Source organism: Vicia villosa, linkage group LG7 (genome assembly GCF_029867415.1).
Source record: "Vicia villosa cultivar HV-30 ecotype Madison, WI linkage group LG7, Vvil1.0, whole genome shotgun sequence".
Classification (NCBI taxonomy): Eukaryota; Viridiplantae; Streptophyta; class Magnoliopsida; order Fabales; family Fabaceae; genus Vicia; species Vicia villosa.
This window is the reverse complement of record NC_081186.1, coordinates 83233622-83253784: the sequence shown is the minus strand read 5'-3', so window position 1 is coordinate 83253784 and position 20163 is coordinate 83233622. Positions and strand designations below refer to the sequence as shown.

Here is a 20163-nt window from a genome sequence, read left to right as displayed (position 1 = left end):
GCAACCGAACCAAACCAAACCGCACTATTTTTTCTCTTGCGGTTCGGATGATTTTTTTCGTCAAAACCGTCCAAACTGCACCGCAAACACCCCTACATCTGAAATATAATAATTTAAGGAAAAGGGACTATATCTAATCTATTGGTCATGTGGAATATAATAATTTAATAAATTATTTAATGAAATATTCCAACAGCAATGTCTACTCATCCTAAAATATTTTCTCATATTTTAAAGTATTTTTTCCTTATTATTTTCAAATTGAAACAAATAATTTTACTAACTAGGCCAATTTTTTATGAAGATCTAGCCATAATTCTCGGTCTCTTGGTCAAAGGTCATTAGTGGGGAATGTAGGAACAAAAAATTGAGCTTAGTTTTTCTAAATTGGTGGACTAACTCACTGGATTGTTTTTAAAGTGTATGGAATCATGTTTTTGTAATAAGTTTTCATTATCCCTTGTACTTATTATATTATATATTTGCTTTCAAAAAATAATAATTTTCAGGTTCTAAGCCACACACTGAACAACAGGAAATTGGTATTAAAATAAAATTGTGAGTTTGTAAAGAATTATAAATTACAAAACTGGGACGTTTGCAGCCTTGAATTTTGGCTTTAAATAAAATTCATACACTAGCAGCCCTAACCTCTACAGTGATGCTGCCATAGTTTCTAGAAAGTTGCGAGGGTTTCGTCTATAAAAGGGAAAGGATATGGCAAGCAAACTAACAAGCCTAAGAGCAAAACTGTTACTCCAAGAGCAACGTACTTTTCATCAGGTTCACTTATTTCATCAGATAGAGGAGCAATTGGACCTCTTTGCAAGAAGAATATAAGAACTACCCAGTAGAATGCTACATCATTAAGGAGTGATGACAGTCCAAGCAACACAATTGAAAATCCTGTGAATCGAATTGAAGTCTGTGAAATTGAATCAACTTGTTAGAATCTTTGAATTTATTTAATATAATGCTAAACCAAGTTAATTTCGCATTTAAAATGTTCACTTGCTAAATGTAATGTGATACCTTTCTTCCCCATAAGGCAAAAGAAATTCTCCCTCCATCAAGCTCTCCGGCAGGAATACTGTTGATGGCATTGATAAGGAGTCCTGCCCAAGCCCAAATCACAAGAGGGTTCACAGAAATTGGAGTTCCTTCCTTGAGAACGTTGCCAAGAAGCAGTTTTGCTAAAACAGTAAGCAAAAAAGTCACCAAATAAATTAATGAGGCAGCAAATAAAATATTGTGATATATCATGCAGTAAGGATGTTTCTGAATTGCAAATTATCCTAGTTTCTTGTGTAATATTAGTGATTTTGTTAATGACATGTCTTTTTTAATGACAATAACTATTGACATCTTATCAAGTATAACGATAACTAGTACAGTAGTTTTATAAATTTGATCTGATTTCAGATTGGATCATTTTCATAAATATAGACTTAAGTTGAGAACCAGTCCAATCTGTTAAAAGAAAATTTTGTTTTCCATTTTTTATTCAATATCTAATTTAATGGTTTTGATTTGTATTACTTGAGGAATATAAATCCCTTCATCTATCTAGTCCAAGCCTCTGAGATTTGGTAGTATTAGAATTTGGGGCTGCAATTAAGGCAACTAGGGGCGGACTGCAATTAAGGTGGAAATTCCATACGGGAAGTCCAACATTGGATATAGGATAGGCTCTGACACCATCTTAGAATTTGGATTGGGCCAAACTCATCCCTACAAAACCGGCTTGTAGGGTGAGGATTGTCCCACTTATAAATACAACACAGGTCATATCACTAAGCAATGTGAGACTAAATCCACCACTTCAAACCCAACACAATGAAGATGTTGGAGGCTGCAATTAAGGTAAGCCAAAGTGCCGCAATTAAGGCGACTAGGGGCGGATCCTCAATTAAGGAGGAAATTCCAACAGGTAGAAAACAAGCGAATTAGATTGCTAACTCTCTTGCAAGAGTGACTCCGTTCATGACTAGTTCCTGAGTCTTTTATCGTGATTCACACTGTATTGTTCAGTTTATTTCTAATGAAATGCATTAATTTTGTTTTGCTTTAAAACAAAAGATTGGTTTGCAAACTCCACATTTATGGGAATAACATAATTTTGCTAATATAGATTAATATGATGTTTATGATGAAACCACAAATGAATGCAAGCTTAAATTTACATCTAAAGGATATAGCTTACCAATGCCGCCAGCAAGAAATGACTCGTGAAACACAGAAGCATCAACAACAACACCAATACCGTCGCTTGGGGGTATAACAAAACCTATAAGCAGAAGCACAAGGCCAAGTGTAAATCCAGCTATTGGTCCAGCAGCTGCAATCTTGAGCAAATCTTCGCGATTAGATACTATGCTTCTTATCCTTGTAATTGAACCAAAAGAGCCTATCTGCCACCAAATTAGGCATCAAAATTTCTGTTATAGTAACACTTCAGAAATAGTACATATCAACAACCAAAAAACAAAAGATCAATACTAAATATCAAATTTGTACACATCACCATATGGAGTCCATTTGAATCTTAAAAACATTCCATAACTTATCAAATTAGTTAGCATGAGGAGAAAAGTTTAATTCCATCCCTAAAGTCCATGATAGTCACGCAATTCAGAAGCTAAGATTTGAGTTTAACGGGAAAGCAACACAAGCAATTCCCAGATGACAATATACTCAATCTCTTTGGTATAAAGATCAATCATAAGTAATATTGTGAAAAAAGCACCATATAAATTGCTTCTTTCTCAGTTGCTGCTCAAAGTTGCATCCTCTGAATTTTCATTTAGGAACTTTAAATTTACATGATACATACTAGATGGAAAGCATGAGGTACTGGATTTATATTATGTGATTTAATTGAAGAAATAAAATATATTTATAAAAAACACGCACACTCACACAGTTGGTATTAGAATATTATTATTTTTATCATACAACCTGCCAGCTAGGAATAAAGTACGGGATCCCAAGCTTAACTCCAGTGTTTTGGGCAACTAGAAAGTGACCAAGTTCATGAACCCCCAGAACAAGTGCAGTAACTAGGGCTCCAGGTATGCCATCCTTTAACAAGTTCAGATTGTCATAAGTTGATCTGGAATATCAATAATAATATTTTGGTGAAACATCAAAATGCATCTATGATATGAAACAATATTAGTCAACCAGAGTAAAGAATTCATTATTAATAGAACAGAATTCATTATTAATAGCTAAAGCATATATTGAGAACATTCTATTAAATATACAGCCTAGAAGATCAATATTTGTGTTGCTGAATAAGGTATTTGCCCGGACTATGCTCAATATGTTATTTGAAGGAAAGAGAACATGAAGATAGATCAGTACAAAAAACAAAATTTCATGACAGTCTTGTGGGGCAATACACTTCATCTAAGAGATAATGGAATGTGGAGTGAAAAGGTACGAGAAAAATTCTCACAGTAGATTGGATTGCAAATCTGGGACATTGCGAAGTAGCAAGGTAAACAATGTGACCAGTCCAAAAGATCCAGCAGCAAACCACTCAGGTACAGCTAAAAAGATAAGAAATAGCATAAGTACAATCATGAGCATAACTATTTTTAAACACAAAAAGAACACCATGATGCACAATTTTGAGGGAGTTAAATAAGTACCAGTTGTCTCTGGTTGTAAGGTAGTTCTTGGCACAACAACGGCCACCGGCTTATCATCCTCAGGATTGACTAGAAGGAAAAGCCTATATTCATCTCCAAATTTATCCTACAACAAAATTCATGCAGAACTCTAGTTCGGACGTTATTTTAATATGGAATAACTCACGAATTTACTTACAAACGAAACAGAAATATGACGTACTTGCAATCTCTTTGAAATCTTATCATAACTTTTAGAAGCTTGCCCTCGCAGGTTTCCCTTGAACAACACTCCGCCCTAGCAGAAAAAGCATGACCCCATCATTGTGCAACTAGACTTTTGTGCATGTGAAAAAAGAAAAAATAAAGGAAAGATAGGAACGCACCTCGTAAGGATCTTGGCTTGTCACAAAAAAAGTATCAAACCCAAACACCTGATTTTTGAATATTTCGATTGTTTCCTTGGGAATTTTTATTACATCATCCAGTTGTTGAGGCTGTTTAGGTTGGGACATATTAAGGACAGACAGAAGCACATTAGAGAAATGGCAACAAAAAAAAAGAGAATCAGAATGACTCTAACAAGTCGTAAACACTGAACATAAAATATAATAATCACCTTCACACCTGGCAGAGGTGATCCACTGGCAACTTTTATGTTATCCATATTCTGTTTTGATCACAAGCCCAAAGAACAATAGATCAGAAAACTGGGACACAGTGCTCCTTACTCTAAAGGATGCAATTTCCTCTTTCTTTTATAATTTTTCTGTTCGTAATGGAAAAGATTGTAATTTTGGAAAATAATGATTAGCAAATGAGATTATCATTATCAGTGAGCCTGTCAACCTAATAACTTAAATACCAAGTTGTAAGCAGCAACTTAACAAAATTAGGTCCTGTTTTATGGATTTAGTTTAGACAAATAACAAATACATTATACATGGACTAATTATCTAATCAATGAGAAACACAAACCAGGAGCATTTTTCATCAAGAAGTTTACCTGCTCTTTTGATTGATTATTATCACAAAAGTGATAAGTGAAAATCGACAAAATAGAAATACACTTGATTGAAACTCAAAAGGGGAAAACCCTTCTTTCATGCATTATGAGTAAAGAAAATATAGGAAAAATCGCACACGCCAAGGAAGGGAGCCCGCGCAAAACACACTACAAGAAAGTGATAGAGCACAAGAATTTATGTGGATCAACACTTCTTACCCACATCCTTGCAAATGCTCTAACAAAATATTCACCATCTCAAATAAGTTTACAACAAGTGCAATACAAAATTCGAAACACACTCCATGATGTGTACCACCTCAAAAACTCGTGTACCCCACTGCTTCTTAACCCACCTTGACTCTTTCACTGACTACTCCATCACAAACTCCTCCACGGTTAATATATGATCTTTATGGTTAATATTATCATTTACAATCATTCTCTAATCTGCTCGTAAAATTGCCACACCTCATTCACCTTTAATATTGTTCTCCCTACAATCAATGGCTAAACTAGAGGTTTGTAAGATCTTGATTGTTAGCCCGCAACAATTAGCGCGTGTTCTTCATCATCGAAGATTTTACTATCTATATTCAGTAGTTGGTCTACTCTGTCTCATTGATTGTATTTATGTAGTCACAGAGATTTCCATTCACCTCCATTTACATTTGGCATAACTCAATCTTTAAAGATAAAATGCCCTTGAGCTTCTCTCATAGTTCCTTTGGTATTATATCCTTCAACACATTCTATTTGATCAAGGGAGGTAGAGCTAAATGAATCTTGTGCATCATCTTCTATTAGATTCTACTCAAATAAATTTTGTTCATGGTAGTTGGGTTTTCCACCTCTATAACTTGATTAAGACATTGTTCCACGAAGAGTTCTTTAATGGTATTCTTCCAAACTATTAAATTTATTTCCCGTAGAGTGATAGGATCTCAAATGTATGTGTTTTAAGTCATGACTCATGACATTAATACCTCTATTAATTATGGAAACACACGCAAAACACCCACAGAGAAAGTGCAGATCGCACAAAATTTACTTGATTCAGCACCTAATTACTATGTCCATGGAAGCGTTGCAACAAACTATTCAATACTTCAAATAAGATTACAAGCTCTATAGAAACTTGAAATCACTCACTAGAATTATTTTTCCCATGAGTAATCGTACTTTAGGAAGAGCTTCAATAAGATATTAAAGAAAAGAAACATGTGAAACAATAATAAGCAGACTTTGTCAACATAGCTATTTCTTACAAAATTAAATATAAATAAGTCAAGCATTACCTGTGTATCATTTTGTTCTGTATTTCCATCACTAAATTTGTTTAGTTGTTCTCCATCTATAGGTGGGGGCTTACTTTGCTCAACAGAATCCTCCACTGATTGTGTTTCTTCATTTTTATGTACTTCTTTCTCCTAGTTAAGTTTCAAAATTGTATTGTCAAGGAAATAGGATGGAAAAACAAAGGTCAGCGTGTAGAGCTGACAACCATTCTTTAACAAATGTGTGAATGTGATGGGATGCATGTAGAAGAATATACATGTGTACAAAGAAAACTATCACACTTAAAATATGTTGCTATTTGGTTTTGCTCAAACACCCACATCCTATATAACAAGTTCTTCTTTCTGAAAGTGAAACCCCATTTGGTGATAAGCAAGTGATTGAATTTACAAATCTGAACAACACCTGAAAAATTGTGTTTATCCACATACAAATTCGTCGTCATTAAGTGTCTCCTTTTAAATAAGTATGAATCTCATCATAAAAACTAGCTCAAACAATGTCCAAGTACATTTATACATCCAACACCCAAAAATCTGAAAAATGTGACACTCCAATCCAACTTTAATATCAAAAACTCCCATATCTATTAGTCTACTAACAACAGTAACTAACCATTTATTCTAAGTGTATTAATCACTCCATAACGAATCCAACCATCTAAGCTAACAAAGAGAATCAACATGCAGTAAATTTCGAATAATTATCACAAACTTCAATTAGAATCAAAATAATCCTTCATTACTTAGTGTGTAAAACTTCAACAATGGGTACAAAAACAGATAAAGTCGCAAACTGAAACTACCTCCTTGTTGTCACCGTCAGACTCAGTAACACTACAAACAATCCTTCTTCTTCCGGTACGACTCAATTTTCCTGAGCTCCACCGCGAATTGCGAAAACGGTTGGAACGATGAAATCGAAGATTGAACTGAAAGCAAGAAGTGCAGTGCGAGAGAGGAGCGACGAGGCTCCCGCGAAAAGTAGAAGGTGATGGTAGTGAGAGATTCATGGTGATGTAAGGAGAAAAGAATGAGTCTAAGTTGAATGAAACCCTAATGCCATTAAAATGAGTGAGAATGGAGAAAATGGCAGAGAACTGAAGAACTGGGGATAGGGAAGAAGCGACGCGAGGCAAGGAGAACCAATTATCTGATTTTTTTTTCTTTTTTTTTTTTGTAATTAAAATAAAATAAAAATACCCGCGTAAAGATATTTATTATTTTCTTATGTTTTTCAAGGATTAATGGAGAATTAGATAGATTTAGATTTGCTTTTTTTTTTTAATCTAAAAATTATAAATAAACAAATTTAACACTTATTGAAAAAAAATAAGTCTCTTCGATGAAGCTCTAGTGCAATTCTATTATTGAAAAAAAATAAGTCTCTTCGATGAAGCTCTAGTCCAACTTTAATATCAAAAACTCCCATATCTATTAGTCTACTATACATATCTTAAATATTTATCTATAATTAAAAAGTAAAATTCTAGAACTAAAGAAAACCTTTATTTTGTGAGTAAAAAAACGAATTTTTTTTAAATAACCATGTATTAAAAAAAATTACGCAAATAACCACGTTTCGGGAAAAATTACGCAAATAATCAGGTTTCAGAATATGTAGACACGAAGGCGCCATCTCACATGGCGTGACACCTTTTTTTTACACCTAGGCGCCATTTGACATGGCACACTAAGTCCAACAAGTCATGTCAAATGGCGCCTCCCTTCATCTTTTAGGAGGAGGAGTCATCTCATATGGCTCCTCCTTGTATCTGTCTCTTCTATAAATAATACCCCCTTTCTCCACCATTCTTCACACTTTCTCACTAAATCTTCTCATTTTCTCCCAAATTTTATCATCATGGCTTCTGAGATTTTCACAAGAGATGGGTATGTATTTTTCTCGGACGTTAAACCGCCGATTAAAATGAAATTTTGGAACATCCATTCCATGGAGCGTCTAAAGAGAGAGTTGAAACGATGGTTAGATGACGACATCCCAACAGGCGAAGAAATTAGAAGAATCCAGAGAAGAAGAACTGCCATGTCACTTGCGACTGGAACGTCTCGCACTTGGTTGGAGGATGTTGTAAGAGACAGAGACGTAATGATGATGATGCACGATTCTGATGACATTGTTTTGGTGCTTGTTATTTCTTAGATAAGTTGTCGTATTGTTGGCGTTTTTTTTATCCGTTGTATGTGTTGTTTTTAAGTCGTTATGTCATTTAATTTCTAACAATGATATGTGTTGTAACAAATGTTCTAAATGAAAAGAAGACATGTTTAGATCTTAAAAGAAGTGTGCATACAAAATTCAACTCTAAGAACCACTAGCACGATTAGGACAATTTTTTTTATTGTGTCCGACTTGGCGACATAAACCACACTTTCTTTCTAGCTTATCGAGCTCGTCCATTTCAGTTGTGATACGCTTGCTTTTGGGACGACCCTTTTTATTTCTCCGCATTTGGTCGTTGTGCCAAACAATTTCCCCCTCGTACGCAGGCCAATAATCCTCTTTTGCTACCACTGCAAAGCCATTGTTGTATACGTGGAGCAAGGTCTCAGACTTGTAAATGGGAGACAGGAGTGCTAATGCATCTAAGTGAGAATGGGCACATGCTGCAATGACATGGGAGCAAGACATACGAAATGCCTGAAACTTGCCGCAATCACACCAACGTTCTTCTAGTAGAACCCTATACTCTTGTCTTGGTAGCCCTTCGTCATGGTCGATTGTCTCTCTGACCATGAAATTCTGGTTATGTCGGTCAAACCTTGTAACCATATGTGTGTTGGCCTTCGCACCTTCTGCCTTGATAAATCTTGTGCAACATTCACTCCACAATTGTCCAGCTCATAACACAGCGTCCCACCTTTCACCTCTTTGTGCAAACAATGAAGCCATCCTAAAATATGTTGATTTTACCAAAGCGGTTACAGGGAGGTGGCGTATGCCTTTGAAGACACCGTTCATTGATTCAACAAGATTTGTTGTCATGTGTCCCCATCGATGTCCATTGTCGTATGACCTAGTCCACTTCTCCACTGAAATATTATCATTCCAAGTACCTGCATCTAGATTTGACAGTCTGATCTCTCTACAGTAATGTTTGAAAGATGGTTGAGTTAATGCATACCCTGCGTTCATAACCAATTTTCAAAGAGCCCTATCTTTAATTTCTCGCGTGAAATTTTGTACAATATGTCTAATGCAGAAGACATACGTAGAAGGGGGATCATGCCAACCATTAGCCGGGTTATTGTATGCACTCACAATAGAAGCATGTCTATTAGAGATCAAACAGAGACCAGCTTGTGGAGCCACGTGTGTTCTGAGATTTTTGAGAAAGAAACTCCAACCTCCACCGGTCTCTCCCTCGACTAGAGCGAATGCAATTGGGAAGACGTTGTTGTTTCCGTCTTGTGCGACTGCCATCAGTAAGGTGCCTTTGTATTTTCCGTACAACCACGTTCCATCTATTTGAATAATAGGTTTGCAGAACGCAAACCCTCTGATGCAAGGTTGGAAGGCCCAGAATAGACGACGAAATATTCCATTTCCGCTGACAAGAGTACCATTTGGGGCATACGCGGGAAATGTTTCCATCTCATAAACAGTACCAGGCGCATAAGTGCAGAGTGCATTTAAGTAGCGGGGTAACTCTTTGTATGATTCCTCCCAATTACCGTATACTTGTTCAATCGCCTGCGTATAGTTGTATACTTTAGTGATGTGAGAAATTATTGTTCTCACCTTCAACGATGGATCATTGTTGATGAGAGGTAAGATTTCTTGACATATCAGATCGTAACTTAACTTACGATGATCTTGCGAGCGAGAAGAGTTGATGCAAGTGTGAGGTTGAGAAATTTTGCCTATCACCCATGAATCACTTCTCAACCTGTATGAAGCAGTGAGCTTGAACAAACACTTAGTATTGGTACATTTGATTTTGTACCGTTCTACATTTGTTTGGTCCACTTTAAAATCCACAGAGTTTAACATGTGGAACTTTTTTATTGCTCGCATGCACTCATCCTTCGGACGAAAACTATCTTTTTCTTTTAAAGTTGCATCTGACTGCATACAGACGTTGTGGAATATGTCTGATGAGGGTTCATCATCGGCCATGTCAATGTTCGACATGTGAGACGGCGGTGTGTATGTTGAAATTGGAGGTATTACACCTTCAACATCGTCTTTGGAATCATCGTTCACCATGTCATCAAATGCTAACTCTGGATCTTCTTCGTCTTCATCAATTACATCGACCCTCAGCTTGTTCTACTTCGATGGGATCAACGACCTGGCTCTCGTTTGGTTGTTGGAGCAGAACATACAACTCAATCGAGTCGTATCCAGAAAATTCATGATTACAAAACATGTTTTGTAGATCTTCATCATCCTTAACCTCCACCTGGTAAAATTTTGTTTGATCTCCAAAAAAGACCGGATGTTGATAGAAGATCTGTAAAACTGTACCTCGGGATAGCTTGATCTCCAATCGATTTTTGAAATGTACGAAGTTCGATTTTCGACTTAAACAAAATTGGGTAACTTCAGTGTTTCAAAATAAAAAACCGGATGCATCACATTGGTAAGTCTCACCATTGATGTGTGCATTAATAATATATTGAGGTGCAGAGGCCATCTTGTTGTTTTAGTGTTTGAGAGTTTAAGAGTTGTGTTTGAGTACAGAGCTCTTCATTTCATCTGATATATATAGGTGTACAGGAAAAAAAATAAGAATCACGAGAAAGCCATATGAGATGGCGCCTTTGTACAAAAAAACACTATGGCGCCATATGAGATGGCGCCTTCTCACCTTTTTGGTCAAGATTCCGAGCTCAGCCTACTCTTACACACTCTTACACACTCTGCCACCTAGGGGTGCTCAAAACCAAACCAACCCAATAAAAAACCGCAAACCAAACCAAACCAAACCGAAACCGCAAAAAACTGCATTTGGTTCGGATTAGTTTGGGTCATTTTTTAACAAAACTGCATGGTTCGGTTCGGTTCGCGGTTTGTATTTTGTAAATCAAACCAAACCGAATCAAACCGCATTATGTTACAACCTAAAATTTACTTAACTCACATCCAACACAAACTTAAACCTATTATACATTAGCCTTATGATTACGAACAATTTTTTCATTCTTACACATATAATTTCAGTCCTGATCTTCCCAAATCTCTAATAACATTATCGCACCTTCTTTGCCACATACGTCTTCTCTCTTCTTCTATAGTCTATGTACTCTCTTATATTCTTTCTTTTTCAACTTCTCATTTTTATGTAAATGTTCTGTATTTCAGTTTCATATTTATCGCACATCTTCTTATCTAATCTCTCAACACATTTTTTTTCTTTTTCACCTTCACTAATCTTTCGTCTCTTCAATTTTTTGTTTCATTATAATAATTTTTATATTATTTTATGCTATTATTTTATGTTTAATATTCCACTTTTGTCTAATTTAATTTTTACATATTAAATGGAAATTATTGTCAAAATATGACGAGTTTTGTTGTTATTTGATAGTGTATGAATGTCTAAATACAAAATTATATTGTCATCTATATGTGTATGTATGGCTCAATAAAATATTTGTAAAAAACCGAACCAACCGAGCCGAACCAAACCGCATTAGTTTGGTTTGGTTTGGTTCGGATTTTTTTTAAAAGCCAACCGAACCAAACCAAACCGCACTATTTTTTCTCTTGCGGTTCGGATGATTTTTTTCGTCAAAACCGCCCAAACCGCACCGCGAGCACCCCTACTGCCACCTATTCTTACACATGCTGCGCCTAGTCTAGATAGCATAGCCTGCACTAAGCCATCTTGAATGGCACCTTAGTGTATTTTGGGGAAGGGAGGCGCCATCTCATATGGCTTGCTCGTGACAAGTGCATGTCATGCATGCAACTCCACCCACCTCATTAAATTGGCCACGCAAACTATCTCCTATAAATACACTTGTATGATTTTATTTTTCATCATCACTTCTAACAATCTCTACTACACACTCATATAATTTCAATCAAACTTTCCATTATGGCTCTTCTCACTATGGGCGAGCAACACAGAGGCACAATAGCAAACATTGTCAAATTTGTGAGTTTTACATATTAATTCGTATATTTTACATTTTCGCATATTTTACACATTCGTATATTTTACATATTATTTTTTTTTTGTTTAGGATGCCGAAAGATTTCGATGTCGTCGACACGATTTTCCGTCTCCCGATCCTATTATCATACCATATTTAATACAAGCGGGTTTTGGACATGTGATAAACATTTCAAACACAACAATTGACACGAGGTTCATACTTGCACTGTTAGAAAGATGGAGACCGGAAACACACACGTTTCATCTTCCCACTGGTGAATGTACCGTCACCTTAGAAGATGTTTACATGCTGTTGGGTCTTCCCATTGACGGTAACGAGGTGAATGATGTTGTTCAACTACCCAATACTCTATGTGAGGAATTGTTGGGCAGAGATATGTTAGGTCAAGGTGATGCGAGGGGACAAGGTATTTTTCTTACTCAACTTAAGGAACATTATGAAAGTCTTCGATTGAATGACAATTCAACCGAGGAAGAAAAAATAAGAAAAGCTAGAAATTACATTATGATGATGTTTGGTTGCTTCTTATTTCCCGAAAGTACGGGCAATAGTGTCAATATGTTGTATTTACCATTGCTTCGAGATTTTAACCAAACAAGAGAGTATAGTTGGGGTTCCGTTGTTTTAGCCTTTCTATACGCTTCATTATGTAAGTGTGCAAAAAAAAATGCTTGTACTTTCTATGGATGCGCCCTCTTGCTGCAAGTATGGGGTTGGTGGAGATTAGACTCTCTTAACCCCATAAACGACATGATATTCAGCTTCCCCTACGCAACAAAGTAAGTCCACATCGCTATCTATTTCATATTAACTGATGATAAATATTTGTAAATAACTTAATAAAACTCTTTATTTTAGGTTTTGCATAACGGGCATGAATTACACGAAGAATCCTCGACGACATCTAGCCACGTATCGAAATCTTTTGGATCACCTTGGGGAAGGCGATGTATGTATTACCTATACAATTTTCTTATTTTACTTTATTTATCTTTAATCGTTATCATTAATTTAACTTTATATGCAGTTTATTTGGAGACCATATTTGGGTTTGGAGCATCAAACCAACCAAGAGGATATGGAAATTTGGACTGCAAAAACCGCAATCATACGGTTCAACATTGTGGAGATGCACCAGAGCGACCGAGTTAAAATGCAGTTCGGCATGCTTCAAGATATTCTGTCTGACCCAACTTGTTTGGATCCTTGGCATCAAAAAAGGGTCGACGGTCAGTGGGATATTGTTAACTAGCAATATTTTGCACTGGAATGCTGTAGGATGTGGAGGAGACGTGCCCGACATGTGTTGTTGTATCCTATTTTCCCCGATGAGCATCCTATGCAACACACACGTCAATATATGTCATGGTACATAAGGGTTACTAACCCTGAGATGTTTGTGGCTGAGCCGAGGTATTTGGTCGACCCACGCACACGTTGGGCATCGACATCAAATCAACAACAACAATACCAACCAACATACACCACCCAACAAGTAAACCAACCAGAATACCAACAACCGTTCACCACCCAACAACAATACCAACACCAAACCTCCCATCAAACATAACGGCGACGTAGATCCACAAGCACCCAACCCCAATACACTGACATGCCCCACACACAACCACAATACCAAGAACAAAGACAATACTTTCGAAGCGACGGTGCGGGCCCTTCATCATACCCTAGCCCAGACATGGCCATGCATGGACAATATTCCCCAACCGACCCCACCTACAGCCAACCATCACACCATACTGGCCAACAAACTTATACGTACCAAACTCCACAAAATCCAATTCCAACTTACCCAACTTTTTCGGATGAGCAATGTTATCGAGTTCGCATTGATCCCACCCCCTCCCCCCCCCCCCCCACCGATGCGACAAAATTTTGACAATATGGGTCAACGATTATTTGCAAGCGGGACTTCGGAAGATTTTGATCTGACGGATTACATGGATGCTGAACGCATTAATTTCACGGGGCCCTCAACCCAACCACAACATGAAGGTCCTAGAGTGCAACAACGAACTAGGCGATCTCGCAATAGTCGTTTTCAAAATCCGAACGATAATTAAATTTTATGTAATTCTATTCCTATTATGTAATCGTTTTATCTTAATGGAAATCTTTGTCGTCTTTGTTCAAGTGTCAATTTTCAGTTATTTAAGGAAACAAAAAAGCACCAAGGCGCCATCTGAGATGGCTTGTTGCAGAAAAGCTGCACATAGGAGCCATCTCAAATGGCGCCTCCCTTAGTAGGAGCCATCTCAAATGGCGCCTCCCTTCATCTGGTACAATGGTGGCGCCATCTCATATGGCGCCTTGGTGTAAACGTATTCTGAAACCTGGTTATTTGCGTAATTTTTTCCGAAACGTGGTTATTTGCGTAAATTTTTTTAATACATGGTTATTTAAAAAAAATTCTAAAAAAACTGTTAAAATGGTAGAGAAAAATACTGTACAAGTAGAATGTAAGTGAGAAAGAATAGTTAAATAAAGGAAAGAGAGACTGTGTAAAAGTAGAGTATGTTTTTCTTAGGAGACTTTGACTTAGGAGGATGGTAACACTATAAAAGTAGTCTAAAAGAAAGTAATTTTAAAAAAAGTCTATAAAAGTAGGGTATGCTCTGCTTAGGAGAGTGTGACTTGAGGTTGTACTCTCCTCTATGTCAAATCAAATTATTAGTCAAAATATTTGTGATATATTTGTCAAATCAACCTCAATGGTCAAATGAAATTAAAAAAATTTAATTTTTTTTTGAAAAAAAACTTTACTTTAATTTATTTAAATAATCTACTGAATTTAGAAAAAGGCTTAAGTAATTTTTTTATTAAAGTCAATATTAAATTCACAAAAATGAAAGCAAAGTGAAATGAAATCATAGTTGATTTATGTCTAGTGTAAAACAATGCTATAATATAGTGTAATAGTAACATTACGTAATATAAAAATAAAAAAATTGAGTCTATACCAAAACCATAGCATAAATAGCATAAGATTTGATTAGTTATCTTTGGTTCAGTTTTCTAAGTTTTGGTTCAGTTAACTGTAGTTCCGGTTCAGTTAGGGTATTGTTCCATATATTATGGTTCAGTTTAGTAAACGAATAAAATGGTTTGATTATTTAACCATAGTTCAGTTCAGTTCTATGGTTCAGTTCGGTTCTATGGAGTTTTTGGATAGCCCTAGATATATTCATTGTATTATCAGCCAAAATAAAACACAAGGATTCAGGGTGATGGCAGAATCAAAAGCACCTTAAAAAAATCATTGTTCCAATGAAATTGAGAGGTTCCAAGTGCTCATTTTGATTTTTCTAAAAAAATAGTAGTACGGCACCTTAAACCGCCAAGGCCACTCCTTCATATACTCTGCCATTTTAGCTTTCTCGTCTCTTGTCCCCAAAAAATCACAATTATAGACCCGTCATTCCTTTTTCAAATCTAAGATGCAATGCCCTATTTACATAAAACTATTGAATTACTGACAACTAAAAAAATGCACCCAAAATCACAGAAAGCTAAACTATTGGGACTCATGCTTTCATTTCCTATACCACGATTTTGTCACAGTCAAATGATTATATATCATCACCAACGAGGATACAACGACAGTGGCTGCTCTATATACATGAGAAAGCCAACCCAAAACTCCTTAGTAAATGCATACACCATACATGAGTGAGTCTTGGAAATAATAAAACGATAAAACTGTTAGAAAAATATATATACATTTTGAGTCTCTAGTTACCATTAAACTGTTAACTTTTTACGGAAAAAATACAAATAGATGACACGGTTACTTTATCAATATCAATAATCAAATAAAAGAACAATATAAAAAAATTTATGAAAGACTCACTGAAGTCTAAAACACACACTAAGATAATAGAAGTGATTATATGTAATCACATTCACAACATAGTATTGGTGTCTCGAGAGGTGTCAAACAAAACTAGTTAAAAATAAAAGCAACTAATCAGATTCAGAAGCACGTTAACACTGTGAGACTATCCAAATACATCCACAATTTAGAGGCAAACACACACTGAAACCTTCTGATTCCCACCATATCACCAATACAGGGCCTACAGAAACAAAACCATGCCTGCACCTCATTCCTTCCCACCCCAACTAAATTACTTCAACGGTTATATTAATGCAGAAACAAACTCATGCATCCAAACATACTCAAACAATTCCCCTGTAAAAGTAACTTTTTCCTTCTCATTTGCAAAAAACTAATCCCTACAAACATATCTTCAAAAACAAAAGTTAAGCAAGTGGATCTTATTCACATAACAAATCAACTAAATAATAATTATCATTAAGCTTCTTTTATTATTATTATATATATACATAAATAACTTTCTCTCTCTATAAATCCTTCTCTTATGATCTCTACATAAGAGGAGAAGGAGATACAATGAGGAAACCAGAAGGTGCATCTGGTAAGAATAATAATAAGCTGAGGAGAAAAGACAAGGAGGGAGAAAAGAGTAGAAAATGAGAAGAATAGATGCTAAAAGAAGAAAATCTTAACTTACCAAATAAAGAAAACCTTCCATTTTGTGAGTAAGAAAACTATTAAAGTAGAAGAGAAGAAAGAATGTAAAAGTAGAGTGCAAATGAGAAAGAATAGTTAAATAAAGAGAAGAGAGAGACTGTGTAAAAGTGAGATATGCTCTGCTTAGGAGACTATGACTTAGGAGGATGATAACACTATAAAAGTAGTCTAAAAGAAAGTAGTTTTAAAAAAAGTCTATAAAAGTAGGGTATGCTCTACTTAGGAGATTGTGCTCTGCTCTATGTCAAATCAAATTATCAGCTAAAATATTTGTCAAATTAGCCTCAATGGTCAAAATGAAATTAAAAAATTTAGTTTTAAAAAAAAAGAAAACATTGCTTTAATTTATTTAAATAATCTACTGGATTTAGAAAAAGGCTTAAGTATTTTTTTGGTAAGTTCTGTAATTTGCTGATATTTGTTATCTTTGGTTCAGTTTGGTAATTTCTGGTTCAATTAACTGTAGTTTCGGTTCTGTTAGGGTATTGTTTCATATATTATGGTTCAGTTTAGTAAACGAATAAAATGGATCGATTATTTAACCATAGTTCAGTTCAGTTCTATGGTTCAGTTCAGTTCTATGGATTTTTTGGATAGCCCTAGATATATTCATTGTATTATCAGCCAAATTAAAACACAAGGATTCAGGGTGATGGCAGAATCAAAAGCACCTTAAAAACATCATTGTTCCAATGAAATTGAGAGGTTCCAAGTGCTCATTTTGATTTTTCTAAAAAAATAGTAGTACGACACCTTAAACCGCCGAGGCCACTCCTTCATATACTCTGCCATTTTAGCTTTCTCGTCTCTTGTCCCCAGAAAATCACAACGATAGACCCGTCATTCCTTTTTCAAATCTAAGATGCAATGCCCTGTTTACATAAAACTATTGAATTACTGACAACTAAAAATGCACCCAAAATCACAGAAAATTAAACTATTCAGACCCATGCTTTCATTTCCTATACCACGATTTAGTCACTGTCAAATGATTATATATCATCACCAACGAGGATACAACGACAGTGGCTGCTCTATATACATGAGAAAGCCAACCCAAAACTCCTTAGTAAATGCATACACCATACATGATTAAGTCTTGGAAATAATAAAACGATAAAACTGTTAGAAAAATATATATACATTTTGAGTCTCTAGTTACCATTAAACTGTTAACTTTTTACGGAAAAAATACAAATAGATGACACGGTTACTTTATCAATATCAATAATCAAATAAAAGAACAATATAAAAGTTTTATGAAAGACTCACTGAAGTCTAAAACATACACTAAGATAATAGAAGTGATTATATGTAATCACATTCACAACTTAGTATTGGTGTCTCCAGAGGTGTCAAACAAAACTAGTTGAAAAGAAAAGCAACTAATCATATTCAGAAGTACGTTAACACTGTGAGACTATCCAAATACATCCACAATTTAGAGGCAAACAACACTGAAACCTTCTGATTCCCACCATATCACCAATACAGGGCCTACAGAAACAAAACGATGCTCGCACCTCATTCCTTCCCACCCCAACTAAATCACTTCAAGGGTATATATTAATGCAGAAACAAACTCATGCATTCAAACATACTCAAACAATTCCCCTGTAAAAATAACTTTTCCCTTCTCATTTGCAAAAAACTCATCCCTACAAACATATCTTTAAAAACAAAAGTTAAACAAGTTGATCTTATGCACATAACAAATCAACAAAATAATAATTATCATTAAGCTTCTTTTATTATTATTATTATTATTATTATTATTATTATTATTATTTATTATTATATATATACATAAATAACTTTCTCTCTCTATAAATCCTTCTCTTATGATCTCTACATCAAAAGGAGAAGGAGATACAATGAGGAAACCAAAAGGTGCATCTGGTAAGAATAATAATAAGCTGTAAGGAGAAAAGACAAGAGGGAGAAAAGAGAAGAAAATGAGAAGAATAGATGCTAAAAGAAGAAAATCTTAACTTACCAAATAAAAAAAACCTTCCATTTTGTGAGTAAGAAAACTGTTAAAGTAGAAGAGTAGAAAGATTGTAAAAGTAGAGTGCAAATGAGAAAGAATAGTTAATAAAGGGAAGAGAAAGACGGTGTAAAAGTAGGGTATGCTTTGCTTAGGAGTCTGTGACTAAGGAGGATGATAACACTATAAAAGTAGTCTAAAAGAAAGTAGTTTTAAAAAAAGTCTATAAAAATAGGGTATGCTCTATTTAGGAGACTGTGATTTAAGGATGTGCTCTGCTCTATGTCAAATCAAATTATCAGCCAAAATATTTATGATATATTTGTCAAATCAGCTTCAATGGTCAAAATAAAAATAAAAAATTAAATTTTAAACAAAAAAAAAACTTTGCTTTAATTTATTTAAATAATCTACTGAATTTAGAAAAAGAAAAAGGCTTAAGTATTTTTTTTATTAAAGTCAATACTAAATCCACAAAAATAAAAGCAAAGTGAAATGAAATTATAATTGATTTATGTCTAGTGTAAAACAATGCTATAATATATCATGTTAATCTCTGATGGTTGCCTCTAACATCTTACATGTATTATCAACAAATGATTTAGTGTATATATATATATATATATATATATATATATATATATATATATATATATATATATATATATATATATATATATATATATATATATATATATATATATATATATATATATATATCAATTTGATATGTGCACCATCCAAACTGCAAAAAGAAACACGTGATATATGATCATGCCTGAACATTTGTTTCAATAAAGCACACCACAAGATCTCATGCCACATCTAACAAATAATGGGACAGTCGAAAGATAGACTCCTTCTAGTCTCATAGTTATTTCTGTTTAAGGTATGTCTTCAAAAAATCATTAATCATACTTATAATAGCGCTGCGTACAGGCAAAACAATGCTTGTCATATTGTCGATTCGGTTATAAGCTGGATGTAGTTTGCATGGAGTATAAATTGGTAAAACCATGGGATAGGCCTAGCATATTGATCTTATGCACTTGATGTTACCTATATATGGTTTACGTTTCCTTAAATTAGTCTGATATAGCGGATGAAAAATGCATGCTTCAAGAATATAAATTGTATTATAAAATACACTCTTGTTAGAATGTAAATTGTAAAAAATGTAAAAGTAGTTTTTAAAATTTAGTAATAGTGGAATTGAAATTTGATTAAGCTAAAACTAAGAGCAAGATACTGCAAACTAGGTAAAGCTAAACTTAACAACAGATAATACTGCAAATCTATAAAGTACCCACAAAATTGACACAGACACTCCTTCTAATTCTTTCAGAGAAGTCGGTGCTACGTAGTTGTATTAATTAAACTAAAAATAAAAACAAGTAATACTGCAAACTAGGTTAAACTGGTTTCTCTTCTGAGGCAAATGCATAGATTATAGAACTCTTGGCTTTTTCTTTTGAGGCAAGTGCATAGATTATAGAACTCTTGGCGGCTAA

The 20163-nt window shown here is 34.8% G+C and overlaps 3 protein-coding genes across 4 annotated transcripts; all 3 read right to left on the bottom strand.

Moving 5' to 3' along the window:
- Nucleotides 1-525: 525 nt before the first annotated feature.
- On the bottom strand, nt 526-7099 carry LOC131621005 (probable zinc metalloprotease EGY2, chloroplastic). Of its 2 annotated transcripts, XM_058892204.1 has the most exons (11): nt 6746-7099; nt 5940-6071; nt 4255-4305; nt 4022-4132; nt 3859-3933; nt 3657-3762; nt 3461-3554; nt 2959-3112; nt 2204-2411; nt 1033-1193; nt 526-925 (listed from the first exon to the last, which is right to left on the bottom strand). In XM_058892204.1, the coding sequence occupies exons 1-11, from the start codon at nt 6950-6952 to the stop codon at nt 677-679; spliced, it is 1548 nt and encodes a 515-aa protein (XP_058748187.1). In that variant the 5' UTR covers nt 6953-7099; the 3' UTR covers nt 526-676. The 2 variants fall into 2 exon arrangements, with proteins under 2 accessions (XP_058748187.1, XP_058748188.1); XM_058892205.1 differs by lacking the exon at nt 6746-7099 and having other exon boundaries at nt 4255-4404; nt 5940-6073.
- Nucleotides 7100-8265: 1166 nt separating this feature from the next.
- On the bottom strand, nt 8266-8697 carry LOC131619514 (uncharacterized). The gene has a single exon (XM_058890602.1). The coding sequence runs from the start codon at nt 8695-8697 to the stop codon at nt 8266-8268; it is 432 nt and encodes a 143-aa protein (XP_058746585.1).
- Nucleotides 8698-8802: 105 nt separating this feature from the next.
- LOC131619513 (uncharacterized) lies at nt 8803-10170 on the bottom strand. The gene is made up of 2 exons (XM_058890601.1): nt 9195-10170; nt 8803-9086 (listed from the first exon to the last, which is right to left on the bottom strand). The coding sequence occupies exons 1-2, from the start codon at nt 10168-10170 to the stop codon at nt 8803-8805; spliced, it is 1260 nt and encodes a 419-aa protein (XP_058746584.1).
- Between the last annotated feature and the right edge of the window lie 9993 nt (nt 10171-20163).